This window comes from Charadrius vociferus, unplaced genomic scaffold (assembly GCF_000708025.1).
Source record: "Charadrius vociferus isolate BGI_N301 unplaced genomic scaffold, ASM70802v2 scaffold838, whole genome shotgun sequence".
In the NCBI taxonomy this organism is placed as follows: Eukaryota; Metazoa; Chordata; class Aves; order Charadriiformes; family Charadriidae; genus Charadrius; species Charadrius vociferus.
The window spans coordinates 506,157-523,036 of record NW_009649487.1 but is presented as its reverse complement, the minus strand read 5'-3'; the positions used below and the strand labels follow the sequence as shown (position 1 = coordinate 523,036).

At 43.2% G+C, this 16,880-nt stretch overlaps 1 protein-coding gene across 1 annotated transcript; it reads right to left on the bottom strand.

The window, feature by feature from the left end:
• Window positions 1-3,402: 3,402 nt before the first annotated feature.
• IFFO2 (intermediate filament family orphan 2) lies at window positions 3,403-14,935 on the bottom strand. The gene is made up of 8 exons (XM_009889975.1): window positions 14,879-14,935; window positions 14,499-14,594; window positions 12,116-12,256; window positions 10,172-10,314; window positions 7,594-7,714; window positions 5,213-5,302; window positions 4,428-4,558; window positions 3,403-3,612 (listed from the first exon to the last, which is right to left on the bottom strand). The coding sequence occupies exons 1-8, from the start codon at window positions 14,912-14,914 to the stop codon at window positions 3,507-3,509; spliced, it is 864 nt and encodes a 287-aa protein (XP_009888277.1). The 5' UTR covers window positions 14,915-14,935; the 3' UTR covers window positions 3,403-3,506.
• Between the last annotated feature and the right edge of the window lie 1,945 nt (window positions 14,936-16,880).

Sequence of the window (16,880 nt, the reverse complement as noted above, 5' to 3'; positions counted from 1 at the left end):
GTACAAACCCATTTTAGGAATTTGATCTATTATTACACTGCGAACAAGCAAAAAAATTTGCTTCCTTGAACTCCCCTTTTAAAAAATGAGAAACAATGAGGAGGATTTTCTGATTGTAAGTCTAAAAAAGTGTCAATATGACACCGCATTAAGAATAGAAAACAAAAATAAAGTATTTACAGCTTTACAAAGGAAAACGAAAGAGGTCATCAAAATCATTTCCAGCATTTTCACAATTTTTTTTCTGGCCAGCTTTTGATTCTGGTTTCTACAGAGTGGTTATACGCAAACAGAACAGGACCACTGTCAGCTAAGTCAGCAGCATCGCTTGAAACTAAACCGAAGACCTCCTAGGGAAGCTGTCAAGGACCAACCCTCGTAACTCCCGAGAGGTCGATCCACCAAGTCCTATACAGCCTAAATGAAAATAAAACCCCAATCCCGAGTAAGAAAACACCCTTTCTTCTTTAAAAATGGATTACATATGGTTATAAGAAACAGACACCAACAACCATGGTAATTTACCGTCACACACGTCACCATCGTACACGTTATTTCTATACCCTCTACTATAGACCCACATCCCTTACACTTCACCAACAAACACAGCCCTATTACGGATGCTCCTCGTCATTATGGCTCTGACATAAACTGTAGCTAGCTCCTTCCCACAGCTACATTTCTGCTTCCTCACTTGGCTCTCACTGTCAAACTGAGGATATTCTTTCCTGCCCTCAACACACCAGCTACTAGTTTCAAGAACACTCAGCCTTCTTCCTACTAGGACGCTGAGTTTTAAAGAAAACAAAAAACCAAACCAGCAGCTAACCTGGCCGGCCCTTTAAGTTGCTCAGTTTCTCCAGTACCGAAGAGCATTTCATAACTGAGGAGAGCTGAACGACAGCCTCAGAGGAGGCTGATTCCCTGTGCAAGTAGATCGCTTAACGACGCCTCCACCAAAGTCACTAAAGCATTACAGACATTCAGCTTTGGCAGATCCTTTCTCAGCCTCGTGAGAAACTACGTATTAGCAGCTGAAGTTCATACAGGCTTGAAAACCTTAAGAGTACTTTATTGAAAACATGCAGTCCCAGCCCCCTCGAAGAAAATAGCACATCTCTTGCCCCCACCCGCCCACCCCCCAACTTGCAGCCCTAGTGAACATGACCTTCACCACTTTGGCCACCTAAGAAATAATAGGAATGAACACTTTGGAATAAGGTTTCTTTTCCAGAGAAAAGCTATCTACGTCTACATGATGAAACAGGCTTTGAAAAAGCCCTTAACCCACGCCACAGGAATCAAGGGGTTGCTAGCTACACTGTGAATAACTGCACTGAGTATTTCAATCAGTAAGGAAACCACAGGAATATCCTTGGACATATTTTCTTGGACAGAAACCATCAACTGTGGAGCGTGGGCTCCTGACACCTCCACACCGTGGATCCAGATGGACCAGCGATACCCCTTCCTGCTCTGAAAAACTCAGGGAGCCCATTTGATTCATGTGGCCTAAAAGCAGCATCGCGTCCAAGCAGGAGACGGATGTGACCAGCGAGGGAACTCCAGGGCAGCAACACAGCAAACTCAAGTTGAGAAGACATTACCGTACCCACAGTTACGGCGGGAGCAGGAGCGGGAGCCCTCTGCACGGCTGCGCAAGGTGGAGAGGTATTTCTGCCCAGGAACGTCCCCTTTGCTGAGACACTGCTGCTTTCTGGAAGAAAGCAACGCTGTACGCTTACAATGCAGCGCTGCTGATTTCAGATCAATACTCGAGAGGTTTGGAAACAATACTCAGGAAGCTAAAAAGATTGGCCAGCTTACCTCTTCATAACACTGAGGGGTGCTTAAATCGGGAATTTCCCTGTCCAGTCCTAGCACTGCTCTCACATAGCAGTTTCTAAGCTTCCTGGCAGGAAAAAAACAACACATTTGGTACTTACTCCAAGTTTAGCAACTGCTAGTTAGCTACACAGTTACCTTGAGGCAGTATTAACTACACTGTCAATCTTGGTCTAAAAAACAACGAAAAATTATTGGCTGAGGTTTATACCCTGTTTTTACCTGGCTGAGGTGCTACAATTCCCATTAATGACCACAAACAGCTTGATGATGCCAGAGTTTCCTCAAATACCACCAAGTGAGCTGACTTTTGACGCTGCTTTCTCCTGTGTAAAAATACAGAAAGATTGACAAAGCCTCGGTCTTCTCACGTTCTCACAGAGAAAGCACATGGCTCTTCTTCCCTAATTCTAGGGCAGCAGTAGTTTGGGATTCATTTTACTACGCCCTAAAAAGGATTACAGTATTTTCCGATGTTCAGCTTTTCCGAAGAACAGTGGTCTGGAACTCTCCCAGTGTCGCGTCTCAACCCTACATCTATACCACCGCATGTCAGTTTATCCCGATGCTTCAACTATCCCACTCTAAACATCATGAAAGCAGCATAAAATGGAGTTATCTCCCTGTCAGCAAAGTACAATCTGCAAACGCTATGGTTTAAAAAATAAAACAAAAAACACAACACCAACCCTGAAAAAAGAAAACACAAACCTACAGGAACTGAAGGGCTGATTCCCCTCTTAATCCAATCACTGGGAAACAAAGGCATTGTAATACCACATTCCTCCTCAAAAGAAGCTCTACAGAGAACTACCATGTGCAAATGTGTTTTTAGCTTTCCTTTCCCCAAGAGATAACTGTAGCCCGGCAGGGACCAAACATTCCATATAAATAAGGCGAGCTTTTTTTTTTTTTTTTTGCATAGTAGTTTATCAGTGATAGTCCCACCCCAGGAACCCTCCTTTGTCCCCCTGCTTTGCCACCGAGCTGAGACCTGCCGCTTCAGATTCTGGAGTTGAGCAGAAAGCTTGTACACATCTCAAAGGCTCCTTCACCCAACAAAGATGGAATGAAGAAATTCCTTTTAATACTGTGTAACTGCTTAATCCTAAAAGCTGTCTCTAAACCCGCTATTATTTTTAAATGTTTACAGTTCAATTTGGAGGCGTTCTTTTTACTGCCAGACATTGGTAATTGTACCATAATTGTCTTGGGTTCGCTTCTCAGTTTGCCAGCGTTCCTTTTGCCAATCAGCACAGCAGTTCAATAAAACCATAAGCTTACTGAAATACCTGGAGCCTTTGCAGCACCATTCTCTGCTGCTACCAGATTATTTTTTTTTTTAAATAATATTTTTTATAAAAACACCTGCTAGTAATATTCCACTGGAGCTCAAAGTGGCTCAGCTTGGGGCAAAGGCACAATTAAAACACCATGTTTTCTTACAGGACTCTGCATTTATGATTTGTATAACAATAGAAATTTACAGCACCAATCCTTCGGTGGGGTGGGGATGTGTGTAGGAATGAGTCCTCAGAAACCCTTAGAAACCCTGGGTGCAAGGGCTTACAAGTCTTTTTTTTTTTTTTTTTCCCCATCAGTGTATTGTTTTTTAATCTTTTCTTGTATCTTCCCTTTCACTGGAATGCTCCAACTACGTATCAGCTGACCATGGGCTCCACATCCGTCTCTCTGTCCAACTCATCCTGAATTTCATCTGTGTTTCCTGAGTCGCTGCTGGCTACAGAGCTGGGAGATGGAGAATTTCTGTAGGAAAATTCAGACAAAGATTTAGACAAAAAATTAAATAACATTGACAGAAGAAAAAAAAAAAAGAAACCTTTAAAGAAAACGGTCCCTTTCACTTCCCCAAATAATTTAAAATATCCTTTATTAACATTAACCTTTGAGTTTACAGTAAATATCGGTAGTAAACCACAGGATCCCGCGTGCTGCCACCCCACACCACTCCTGCCATCTCCTACACAAGAATAAAGGCTGCCCCGGGTTTACGGATAGGGAAATGGAAACTAAGGCCAATTAACATCCTACAGAGACTCCTCATCCATGATACAGACAGTCTTGAGAACTGAGAAGTTTCTCTTCTTATTCCTTTAAGCCAGGATGCGTACCGGGGGTGAGCAAGAGACAAGAAAAATCCCTCGCAATATATAACTGGGTTCTTAACACACGAGAAGACTAAAAATAAAGTTCTACATACAAGCCCGTAGTCTGCCTTTAATTTGGGGGTGGGTTTGTTTTAAGAGCTCTAGGTCTGCGGCACTAAGACTAAGTGTCCGTCCCAGTTAGAAAAGAGGTAAATCCATGTATACTGCCAGTCCCATTGGCAACACCCCTGTTTTTACCAACATGTGTCAAATCCTGAAAAGCACGTGTAGGAACTTATACACTGTTACAGGGTTCCTTTTAAGCCGGATATACAACCCTGAACAAAACAGGATTATCTGAAGGACAAAGCTTTAGGACAAAATGATACTATTGCCTTTAAAACAACTTGGCAGGAAACAAGAGCAAATTAAGTTCTTGAAGCACCCCAGGCAGAGTAGGTAATATCTTATTACCTGTCAGCCGAGCCTTTGATAAGCCTCCGACAGGTTTCCATTTGCACATCCAGGCCCCTTTTCATACTACACATTTCCATATATTCATGAAGGTGGCGATTCATGTCACTCTTGGCCGTGGCCAATTCCAGCTGTAAGAAATAAGAGAAAATAATCAGCCTAAGGTGAGTTGCTGGCAGCTTCTCCCAGCCTCACTCAATTTTCCATACCGGTGGGGATGCTAAAGCTGCCCAGAGCCAATCCAAAACACCCGCACGAAACACCCTCAGTGCTGTGTACTGCCAATGCGTTCATCAGCTTATGAAGTGCATTTTAATCAGAGCTCAACACTGTTTTTTAAACAGCCCTCAACATTTTTTTTCCCTGCTGCTTGGCATCTTGTTTGTCAACACGCAGTAATTAATGAAAGCATATTCTAGACAGGGCAAAGACTTTGAGAAGCTACAGCTGTTGTGTCTGGCAACCTCTGAGGCCACGCATTTCCCAGTGTGATGGTGGATATACAAGACAAACAGGGGGGAAAAAAAGGAATGATACTGCATTTTTATTCTCTTTGTTCTGAAGGTTCTCTTTCCACCAGCTACAGATTTCTGCTTGCTCAATAAGAGCGCTGTACAGGGAATGGTAGTTAGACAAAATCATAAGGGTATTGTCACAGGAAAATGCCTTTGCATTCTTATGTATATAGACATTCCACCTTTCCTCTGTGGGTGTACCAGAGCAGAACACTGCACATATTTTTGTCCATTAGAGACAATTTATGTCGCCACAAACAACTTCCTTACCTCTATCTGCCCTATTGTTTCTTGGTATTCCTTGTCTCTCGTTTTAAAGAAAGACTCTGTTTCGTGGATCAAGTTTCCCAGATTTTCTTCCTGCGGGGGGAAAGGAAGACACAAAGAATTAGCAAGAAACTAACAAGGAATTCAGTAGCAAGCCAAAGAGTTTCTTATTTAACCTCACTCAGAAATGCAGGCTGTTAGGCTCTTTCATGCAAAGATATTTATTTATTTATTTACATTTTTACACAGACAAGTAACACTGTTTCTTTAAACTGGCAGACCAGGAAACACCACTGTGGCTTTGTACACGTAAGATAAAGTCTCTGATGAAGTGACCTACAGACCAAGGGTCCAGCAATTAAACACAGATACCTGATGCATGCCAAAGAACAAACCCCATGGATTTTACTGAACCTTTCACAGTCTGATCATGCTTAGATTGTCATCGCTTTCCAGCCATGAAACAATTCTTCCTTGCATTGACCACACCACCGCTTACAGCTTTGCACCGGAATTCTCCAATTCCATATTATTACTCTCCAGTCCTTTCAGTCTCCACCACCTCCCATGTATGCTCTGCACGCATTGTTTTCCATTGCAATTCTTCACTTAACTGCTGGATAAAGCGAGCTCACTCCAGCACACTACCGATGAAAATGTCACGCCTAAGAACACATGCTGTCCCAACGGAAACATCCTGCCGGACAACAGCTCCCGTATCATCATTGCTTTGGACTGTCAGTACGGTCCGGGCTACAAAACATACAGCACTATTTTATGCTGTCAAAGAGACTAAAACAATGTCATTGTTCTCTCTTTCATGGTTTTACCTCCTTCCCTTTTCCAGAAAAAATTATCATCAATTTAATGCAACTGCACCGATGAGCATTAATTACGTTTCCATCCTTTGGCCACATCTGTGGCAGCTTTATCAGGATCATACCTGGTATCAGCGTCGGACTAACAGCCTACAGTTACAAGAATCATTCCACTTATCCTTTTATATGCAGAAGCGCTTTAAGGAGGAAGGTCATAAAAGAAGGTGGCTAGGGCACCGCGTAAGAACTTGAAAGGAATAAAGCCAGTGGAAGGAAGATTCAGGCATGTAAAGCACTATGTTAAAGACCAGGCACAGACGGAGCAGTCTTTATTCTGAATCTCCATCTACAAGACAAATCTACCCTTTCCTTGTATAATTTTCATTTAGAAGGATTTAAGCTTCTTAAAACCTTTAGAGTTTTCGCACGGAAGGTCTGAGTTCGGCAATATTCCTCTGATAGCTGCGCTTATACATGCACACATGGGTATATATGCAAATAAATCTCTCACTAATTCCAGCACATGGCTACACATTATCGCTCTGCCACTCTCCCTGCTCAAAAGACGACATGTAGCTAAGTACGCTGCTTTCTGCAGTCCTAGCACTTCTGAGTAATCTCCGCAGTTTCAGAGTATGCCAGATGATCCACAAACGGGAAGATGTAAATTAACACACCCCTGGCAGTCAACACAAGACAATATTCAGGAGACTGCTGCCTCAGCACCTTCACACTACAGCGATGATGGAAGCAGGCAGGATTATTTCTTACCTACTGCTGTCGTGCTACTCAGTAATGAAATAATAGCATCACGGCTAAGACTACCCGCACAAAGCCAGACCGTGCCATTTCATTCTCTCTTCAGGCCTGTTTACAGAGGCTCAGGAGTCACCGACTGCGGCAGCACGCGGCCATTAGCTTCCTTTGCCTGGGATCTTAAGGATTACGAGCAAGCTGTTTATTATCCACCAACGCCAAGAGATTCCTATTGACTGGGAAGATGGAAGCACAAGACTCACGGGTTCAGAAGATCCCCGGGGCCTTACACAGTCCTGCAACCACAGCTTCTTTGTTTGTGCGGGGCTGGATGTACTTTAACATCTTCCACTGACCACACTGAGTCTATTTTTCTTGCCACCAGAATAACTCCGCAATACCATCCCCCACACTGTGCGTACTGTTTTGACAATTAAAGTGTGAATGATTATCTACAGAGAAAGTGAGATGTTGCGTGGAAGATACAGGGCTTTAGATAAACAACTGCTTAGGGAGACAGATTGTGGGATGCTCTTGTAACAGCTAGATGCATTGGGTCTTTTGACGCTCGCTTGATACTTTTAAACGCTGAGTTTGAAGGAGCAGAAGAAATGGAGTTTGGCAAATAAACTGATTGCACAGACTGAAAAGCAACCATAGAGAGAAAGCACTAAGAGGATTTTAAAATCAAAGCAAGTTTGCGTGGCAAACTAGATCACCAGTCAAATATCCAAAGGCTCAAATGGCTGAAAGAGCAGCCGAGGGATACAGTTTTCTGCAGAGAATACTTTGAGAAAATAATAAACTCACCTCTCCTTGGAGGTCAATTGAAGGATTGCAGTTTGTGAAGTCTTCCCAAAGAAGTAACGTTTCCTCATTCTCCTCCCACGTTAAACTATCACAGTCGTCATCAAAATCGAACGTCTCACGACTGTTAAGATAACAGAAAAAGCATTAGTGAAAACTACTCCAGCCTCACTCCCTCAGTCCTTCAATTAATATTCTAGAAAAAAAGGGGCTACGAGAACTGAATGAAGGAGACAATGCAGCAGCTGAAAATCCTCACAGTCTTTACACACAGGCTTCACCACTGTCCCAGTCCCTCGCTCCTGGGCTCTTTGCCACCCCAAAGCAGAATAAAAGATCCTTGTTAGCGTTCCTGGTTGAAGTACACAGTCCTAGCTCTGTCCTCCAGATGGTGCTGCACATTAGTTTCCCCCGTTTGCCAAACCACAAAAATGTTTTAAACTATTCTTTTTATACTTGGGAAAATGAGCCCAAACACAGTCTGAGGAATTTTACAAGAAAAAGCCACTAGAAGACTCCCTGCAGATTTTCATGTGGAAGTTCAGCCAACATTTTCCCTGCAGCACTTAAAATCATTATTTTCAAAAGTAACGGCTGTGAAAAAAACCGAACCCCAAAATGATGTGCAGGTGAGCGTAAATACTTATTGTTGACTCAAACAACAAAGATACTGCTACAGCCACTTAAGCCTGAGAACAAACAGTGGTAAGAGCGGCCTTTAACCCTGTTATTTGGCCAAGGCCCTTTAGTACGGTCAGTTGTGCAATAAAGGAAAGTTTCAGAAGGCAGCTGAATCCCTTTTGGTTTGAACAGCAGTAGCAGTAGCTGAAACACCAGTAGCTGCTTCTTGTCCCTGGTAAGGAGGCCTGAGAAAAATCTGAAATTGCTCCCAGCAGCAGTCCGCTAATTTCAGACTGATGCATTTTTGTTACTTTAGTTCACTTCCTTTTAAGCAGATAACATCTCAGTCCGGAAGCTGAGTCCAATACTGTCTTTAGGAGGGGAAAAAGCTTGGCAAAAGAGACAGGCCATTTGTCCCTACTCAGCATGACTTTAAAAAATAATTTAAAAAAAATAAAAATAATAAACTCGGACATCCGTGATTGTGCCTTTTACAATTCAACTTCTACAAATCAGTTTCTTTTTCCAAGAGCTGTCCCTGTCAGGGAGCACCAAGTCCCGACTGCTGCTTACTGCAGACATACGCGCTGTTCAAAGCCCACTGCATTTTGACTTTTTACTACTAGACACTTAAAGCTTAACTTCATTACAGATAAAACGCAAGTTGCTCTGTTTCTGTTAATAAGCTATTTGCAAGCTATTATTTTCTACTTCACAAAGCCCCCCTAACACAGACATCCTTAGAAAGGTACCGCCTCCAATACGCCATGAACGCTGTTCTAGATCAACCCAATTTGAATGTCTCAACAAGATTCATACAACACTTTGTGCCATATGTAATGGGACCAGGAGATAAGAATTTCATTAGCAGCACCAATAAAAACTGGGTATCACAGGACAGGTTTAAGAACAAAACTAAAAACTAAATGCATTACCAACCTAGTAGCTAAAGCTTAGTCTCTTGCTTTTCTAAAAAATCCACACAGTATCTGCTGTCACACTGAATTCCAGCAGTGGAGAAGTAAAAAATCTGTATTTATTGTATTGAATATTTATAAGGGCCTAAAGACATCTAAAAAACGAGGAGTTACCGACAACTTTTGCAAAAAACGTGCCCTGCTATACGTAAATTCAGGAGGAAGGAGAGACACACAGCCTGAAAACAGAACTTTTGGCAACAGCTGACAACAGCAGAAGAGCTAGTGCTCCTTAGAGAATTTCTTGTGTACTCCTACATATTAAATACTGCCCTACATTGTGTGGGAAAGCACTGGGAATTCTTCCCTCTGCTGTCACCGCAGAAGTTGGCAGAAGACACCCATATTCAAATGCTAGGAACGTCAGACCTGCGGTGCTTGCTGGGGCCCCCTTTGGTAAAAGAAAAGGGCAGAGACCCTCCAAAGCCTCACCAGCCTGTGGTCACCTCCATCATGTCTAGAACAGGAGAAGAGGACAGCGGGGCACATCACCAACCAGCTTCCCGAACTGCTCTGTGCAGCACCACGGCGCACAGAGTCTCTTCTCGGCTTCCACAAGGTTCCTAACGCTGCCGAATTCTATCCGACCCAAGCAGCAGCTAGGTTCTTCCCAAAATTCCAATATTCAGCCAAGCATACAGAACAAACTCAAGTTTTGGGGTTTTTTTGCACGTTTCTCCTTTTGCTACTGATGTAAGTTAAAAGAGCATATAAGCACCTAGTTTTACTACTATATTTTTAATATTCTCTACAGTTCCCTCTACTTAAGGGAGGAACAAAAATCAGTTTCTATTAATTCTATTTGAACTTCCAGAAAATCTCTGAGTATGCACCATCCTGGCAGCTCAGGTTCAACTCATAGTAAGCAGTGGGTGGGAAAAAGTAATATTTCTGAAAGCATATAGAAATAACTCAATACTTGAGTTCTGGGATTAAGTCTGCACTTCGGGATAAGTTTCTCCTGCGTTGTCCACGATACTCACAGCTGATTAAACATACGCTTCATTTCATCCGTGATGTTCAAAGAACAGCTGACCTCATCGTCAGAGAACCTGCCGTTGTCTCCATCCTGTTCAGAGAGGTCATCGTCAGATGTGAGCTTGCGTTCTTTCTTCTTGGAAGCCACCTTAATTGGAGAGAAGAGCAGTAACTAGAAGGTTCAACTGAGGTGCTGTGCCATGAGGGGCGGAAATAAAGAAGGAGAGCCATTAGGTTTGAGCGAATATAACTGTTCATCAGTTCCCAGGCAATTCAGGGATTGCTCGTATTCAAGACAGGAATTGCATCTGTTAATGAGTGGTGAACACAGAGCACGAGGAAGCAGTTCGGAACGGCGAAGAGCAAAGCAAGCTGCAGGCTGCCAGCGCTCTACAGATGTTCGTCTGCTCACTGACACCAGTCTATGATCTACCAGAGAACATGCAGAGGTTAGAATGATACAGGGTAAAAGCAGAAGCTGGCAGGGGTGCCCAGGCAGCAGGCTTGAGAGCAATGACAGAACTCTCCCTCTCCTGCCACCACCACCGGCTGGTGCTCCCAGCGTTGAACCGCCGTCAAAGAGTAGAGGGGAAGCCTTCCCAGATAGCCTTTATTTCAGGGTCATTCCCACCCCAGCAGTGGAGGCAGACTGCTAGACTTCAGGTTGACAGAAGAAGGGTTAACTGAACCACGACAATGCCTGGACAACCTCAAAGAAAGGAAGTTCATAGACGTGCAGAGAACTCAAGGGATACCCCCGCCAAGGGCGCAGAGGATCACTTCTTCATGTGAGGACTGTGAACATGAAATACATTCACCCATGGTGCCGCAGAGTCACAAATACCCCGTCCGCTCCCAACCTACTGTAGGTTTTTCCTCTACTTGGCATATAAGCCATCCCTTATTGGTATTGTTCTCCATGCTGATCATTTTAACCACTGCATGCTCAACCAGAAGTGCGCTTTGCAGTTACCTTTGAGCAAAAAGACATAGCAATTCTACTCAAAGACAAGAAGGAACCACCAGCACAATGCAATGGCTCAACATGCTGGAAAAATAACTGTCTCCAGTAAGAAGACTTGAATCTTTTGGGATACATAGGAAAAAAGTAAAAAAAAAAAAATAAAAATTAAACATTTAGGCAACTTCACTATAGCCAGAAAGCACAACCAGTAGAGACCAGAAGGAACTTTTACAGTGGTTTTGTACAGCATTTAACACACTATATAGCATCACTATACAGAGAAAAGCATCAGACTTACTGAAAGACTGTACAAGACACATTTAGATCAGAGTAGAAGGAAGCTGGGTTAATCACAATCGAAACTGCAGTTACGACAGAAGCCCAACTGCATTGGAGTTACAGGTTTGCTCCACACAGAGCTGTAGCTGTTTGCTTTTGGAGCAAATTCAATGACTTTCCTACTAGCACCAATAAGCCACAATAGCTCAAGGAAAGCAACTGGAGTTTCTAGTCTCACAAAGCAGCCATAGCTCACCGCCACAGAAGCGTTATTTCTGGCCACGGAGCTCGAGCCAGAAATAAGAACATTGAGATGACAGTTCTACAAGCTTAAAACTTCTCACTTGTGAAGGGAACAAATGTGAGGAAGCCATTTATACAAACCTAGACCCTGTAACGCTTTTTTTTCCCCTGTGTTCATTGCAGACTAGCATCAGACTAACAGCACGTCTTAAAAGTCATCCTGAGACTTCTTTTTTTAAACTCTCTAAATTTTGTGCTCTTAGTACAAAAGAAACTCTCTAAATTTTTGTGCTCTTAGCTTCTGCAGAAGGGAGCTACACTTCAAGATGGAGAAAGAAGAAAAAATGTCTACACAGAGAAATTTCAAGAAAAGGCAAATGACCTGGACCACACTCCTCAACACTGCTCCCTCTCGTCCCCTCACTTCTTGTCCTACCCTATGGAAAATTCATGGCCTAATCACCTGGAATATCTTGGAAACGTCTTCAGAGTTGCGCTGCTGCGCTACATCACACAGCTTGGCTGTGATATCGATTCGCCGACAGATGTCCATGTCCACCTTCATGGCCTTTTCTTGAATCTTTGTGTCCAGGTCTGTCATGGGCTGCAGGAAGGACAGCAGTGATTATCTTCTATTATTATACAGTTCAGGAAAGAAGAGATACCCCACAGTATCTCTCTAACCCCAGGGCATACCATTCTTAAACAATATTACATCTTGTTCTCCGGGAAAGGCAGTACACGCACAAGCTAAATAGACTAGACAGCTCACAATAAACATTCATATCCAATTCTAATAAAATTTCAACTCAAGAGTGATTTGCTACCAAAAAACCTATGCCCACCCCAAAACAACTGCTAGACGTGGCAACAGTAAACTTTTAAGGGTCAATAAAGCCTTAAAAATGGAGGAGAAAACCCCTGTTGAGCATGTGCAGAACAGAATGAAATCTAAAACCTGGTGAGTATGCAACACTTCCCCCCTCTTTCAGACAGAAAAACTGTGCCTGCAAGGAGAAGTTGCTTTTAAAAGAGAATCCAGGCTACACAGCAACCTCATACATACCATGAAAACATAAAATCGAGACCAGATCTAAAAAGATCCGTGACGGCTCGTAACACAGAAAATACTCCTCATTGGCATTAACCTGGCTTCCAGCCTAGCAAAAAATCTACATGAAAAATATTGCTTCACTCCGGGCAGTAATTATAAACATAATTTGTTAGAGATACTCCCACTCAGACAGTACAGCTGGCTCGTTAGGAAGAGACATTGTTCTACAAAAAGCAGATTTTTCCAGCCTAGATGAGACTTACTCCATTAGAAAGTACCACTTTCTATGGCTAGGCAACGCTTCCACTTTGACCAGAAAAGCAGAAAAACTCTTTGCAGAGCTTTCTTAAATACCAAATCCCCTTTCCAAGGAGAAAGCTTTGGGGTTTTTTTGTTTGTTTCATTGGGGGGGTTGTTTTGGTTTGCTTTTTTCTTTTTTTTTTAATAAGACAGAGTTCTTCTTCAGCCCCTGTCAACCACCTTTGGATAAGTTAGAGATTTTTGTTTTGCAAACACACTGAGAAAAAGAAACCTCTAAACACTGACACACTCTAAACACAATCTTATCAATGGAATAGGCACCAGCCATTCTTATCCACAGGAGAGCAAGAATCCCGTGCCAACATTTTGCATTCCTCTGCTCTAAATATTTACCCGGTGGGATTCAAAACGAGCATTCTCACTGCTTTCCTTTGGCTCTCTTCTCCCTTGCAGAGTTTGCAAAGCCCAAAGCACACGTGCTCTCAGGTTGAGGAGGATGTTTGCCTTCGCCGCCACCCTTTTTGTACACACTGAGCGACATCGCTTCCCCAGCGAGAGTCACCACAGCGATGGAGCCCTAACAAGTTTCTCCCTTTCACACTGCCTCTGTTCTCAATTAAACACCAAAAGAAGAGACAGCTAATTGCCGAATTTCACATGAACAGATCAAGTGGCCCCAAGGGAATGCATTTGACACCAGGGAGCAGGTCCTGCAAGCTTATATAAAGACAGAAGGAAGCAGTTCTACACAAAATTACAGAATAAATAAGCACAATAGGACATATTCATTAGACAACTGGCACCAGCACTACTTCAGCCTTACAGAGAAAGGCACCTTACTTAACGTTCACCGGGCTTGTCCTTCTGGATACCTGCATGAGTACATGCTCTCAGTACATCTAAACGTCAGACAAAATTCTCCAGTCATAATCAAAAAGATCCCCCACTTTGAAGGAAAGTCAGTATCTAATGAGACATGAGGAACTTCCTGAAAAAACAGGTGTTTTCTGAAAAAAAATATGCGAAAGCAGCACTGGACACAAAGCCAGACTCCTGAACCAGTGACACTGGGCTAATCTCTTCAGAGCTTTCATAAAGGGAGTTGGGAAACACATAGAACACGCTCCTTTTTGAACGCGGCTTTCTTGCGTGATTCAGAGCAAAATCCCCCTTGTTAGCAGTACACGGTGCTGCCCGGGGGTGAGCCCTTCACTCTACCCTGCAAGTTCTCCAACCATTTTTTTCCCCGGCTGCAGATGTGAATGCCGGCACCGCCAGCTGCGGAGAACGGGGAGGGAGGGAAGAGTCCTGGTTATGGGCTAAGCGGCAAGTTAATGCATCTCTACACAGACCAGACAGGAAGCAGGGGGAAGGGTGATCTGTCTGATGCATTAGGTCATAAAGGCAGCCATAATGCTAACTACAAAGCAGCACTCACTAAGACCATAACCTTTTTATGAATGAAGCCATTTGCATGACACACATTTCACAAAGGCAGTGGGAGTCGGCCACTCTGCTCTCTGGTACTTACATCACTCATCAGACCCTTAAAGACCACAAGTTCTGCTTTCAGTCTCTCAATCTTTTCATTTAACTCCTCCTGGAGAGCTTCTGCCTCCTGCGCCTCCTGCGAGAGAAAGCAGACAAAGAAGGAAGAGGTGACAAAGGTTTCCTCACCTCACCCCAGCAGGGCTGACGGGGCACCTCCCCACCCCACGTTTCACTTGGTGGGAAACTTCTCCTTCCCGCTTCAACTTCCAAACATTAACACTATTCTCTAGCAAACAGCAATGCAGTCAGCTGCTCTAGCTAGAAGGAAGGGTTTTAATTAAGCAAATGCAATTAATTGCTAGCATAATAAAAGCTGCAGAGAAAACCTGTACCTTTCAATATGTACTGTTCAAAACTTACCTCTCGCAAGGTTTCTACCATAGATTCCAGGCTCATTCTTCTCGTCAGTTCCTCTTCCCATCTGAAAGACAAGATTTGCAGGCAAAGTGTTAACTATGGAGAAAAGTAATTTATTTTTTTTTTCCCCCCCAAAATCACAAGTCTTCTGATAGCTGTGGGATGATGACAGTTATTTGAAATGTAAAGCAGATGGTCCCCCTCACTTGTGCAGCCCCAAAGCAGTAACATCAAGTCTGTAAGAGAATAAAAGCTAAATCCACTTCCATCGGGATCAGTACTCCCGCTCTCCTATGCAATATTTGGTTGCAAATAGGGTGGGAAATCTTCAATGCAAAAAAAAAAAAAAATCAGTTGAAGGTAAGTTATCGGGATCAGCAGTCTTACTATTTATCTGTTTGGTCCAATCAATTCATATGCTTACGGGCCTTCTACATCAAAAGCCTCAATAATCTACATGCCCCAGTCATTTCCCTGCAAGCAGGGCACTCAGAGAAGCATCCCTGAATGCAGGGTATGCACACGCACTGCTGCTGCACTACCGGAAGGGGAGAAGAAGAGGACTTACAGTTACAAACTGTATAATTAAACCTCATACTACAAGCATCGTCGTGTTTGAGTTCATTAGTGGATTAAATGTAAAAAATTCTGGCAGTTGTTCTTTTTAAGCACCGAAACCCTTTAAAGATCAAAAGCCAGTATTTGATAATACTAAGTCGAACACTAAGATTCTTGAAAACATGACGATACACGTTCATACACGCGTGGATGAGGTCTGAGTTTGGGAGAGCGAGGGAGAAAGCGACATATGTGCCACTCTCTTTGAATGGGCAGTAGTGCCACATGAGACTCACCCAGGCTTTTGTAACAACAGGAGTTACACCTCTGGAAAAGAAACTTTGGGTACCACACGATTAAAAACAATCCTGTGAATGCAATCCCTGAGTATCACCATGATAATTTCTGTTGCCACTTTTTATAGTTTAGCTGAAAATGGCAAACCATGGGCCCAGAAATCTCTTAAATCAAAGCAGCCTTGAAAATATACGGTTAAATCTGCTAAAACGCAGCATTTCATCCTGTTTTCAAATCCACAAAGAAATGTGGTGATGGCTAGATTGCGGGATATTCCCACGGAGGCAGCTGAAGCGATGCATCCATAAGCACGACGCTACTCGATACACCTCTGCATGCAAAGTGCAAATTGAATCCTGCCTGAAATGGAAGCCGGGGAGGACGGTTTCATCAGGAAAGGACGCAGGAGGCACGGCGCTACTGCAGTTTGCTGTCTTCGGGCGCGATCAGAAGCACCTGAAGGGGTTACGTCTTAATGCAGCAGCAGCAGCGCCGACGAGCGCAGTGCCAAGATGACACGCTGGCTACGGCCCCTCTTTCCTGCTATTGTGCTGCAGGAACAGCCAACACAACGGCGTATGAATTCTCCACTGTACAGCTGAAGTTTGATTTACGCAGGAAGACTTGTTGTGCATCTTTTTACCAGCGATGATTTCCTGCCAAGCAGGGTAAAATATTTAGGCTGAAATTTGCATTTGTCATCAAATGTTTTAGCTCATATTTCCATATCCTATTTGGTTTTTTGACTACTAATTCCATGCACATTTCTATAAAAACAGTAACTTTGTTTTTCAGATTTTAACATTAAAGTCAAGAAGGTGAAATTAACTAAAGCAGTCAATTATATTCACAATCTGTAAGATTGTCTCCTTCTGGTACAGAGGGAGCGTTGCATGGCTTTAATCATTCCTCCCGGTCTTTCTGCCAGCAGGCTGTCATTTATGGATGGAAGTCAAGCAGACATTGCAAAAATTGATATGCTGCTTCTCAAGGTTTTAGCTGTTGAAATGAGGAACGCTGGCTGCATTCAGGTTATCCTGCTGTATTATTTGCATCCCCACAGTGTACTCTGCCTTCTGCAAGAGAGAGATGTATTTTTGGAAAAATGTATAAGCATATTTTTACTGTCGATGCCAAAAGCTAGCAAAAA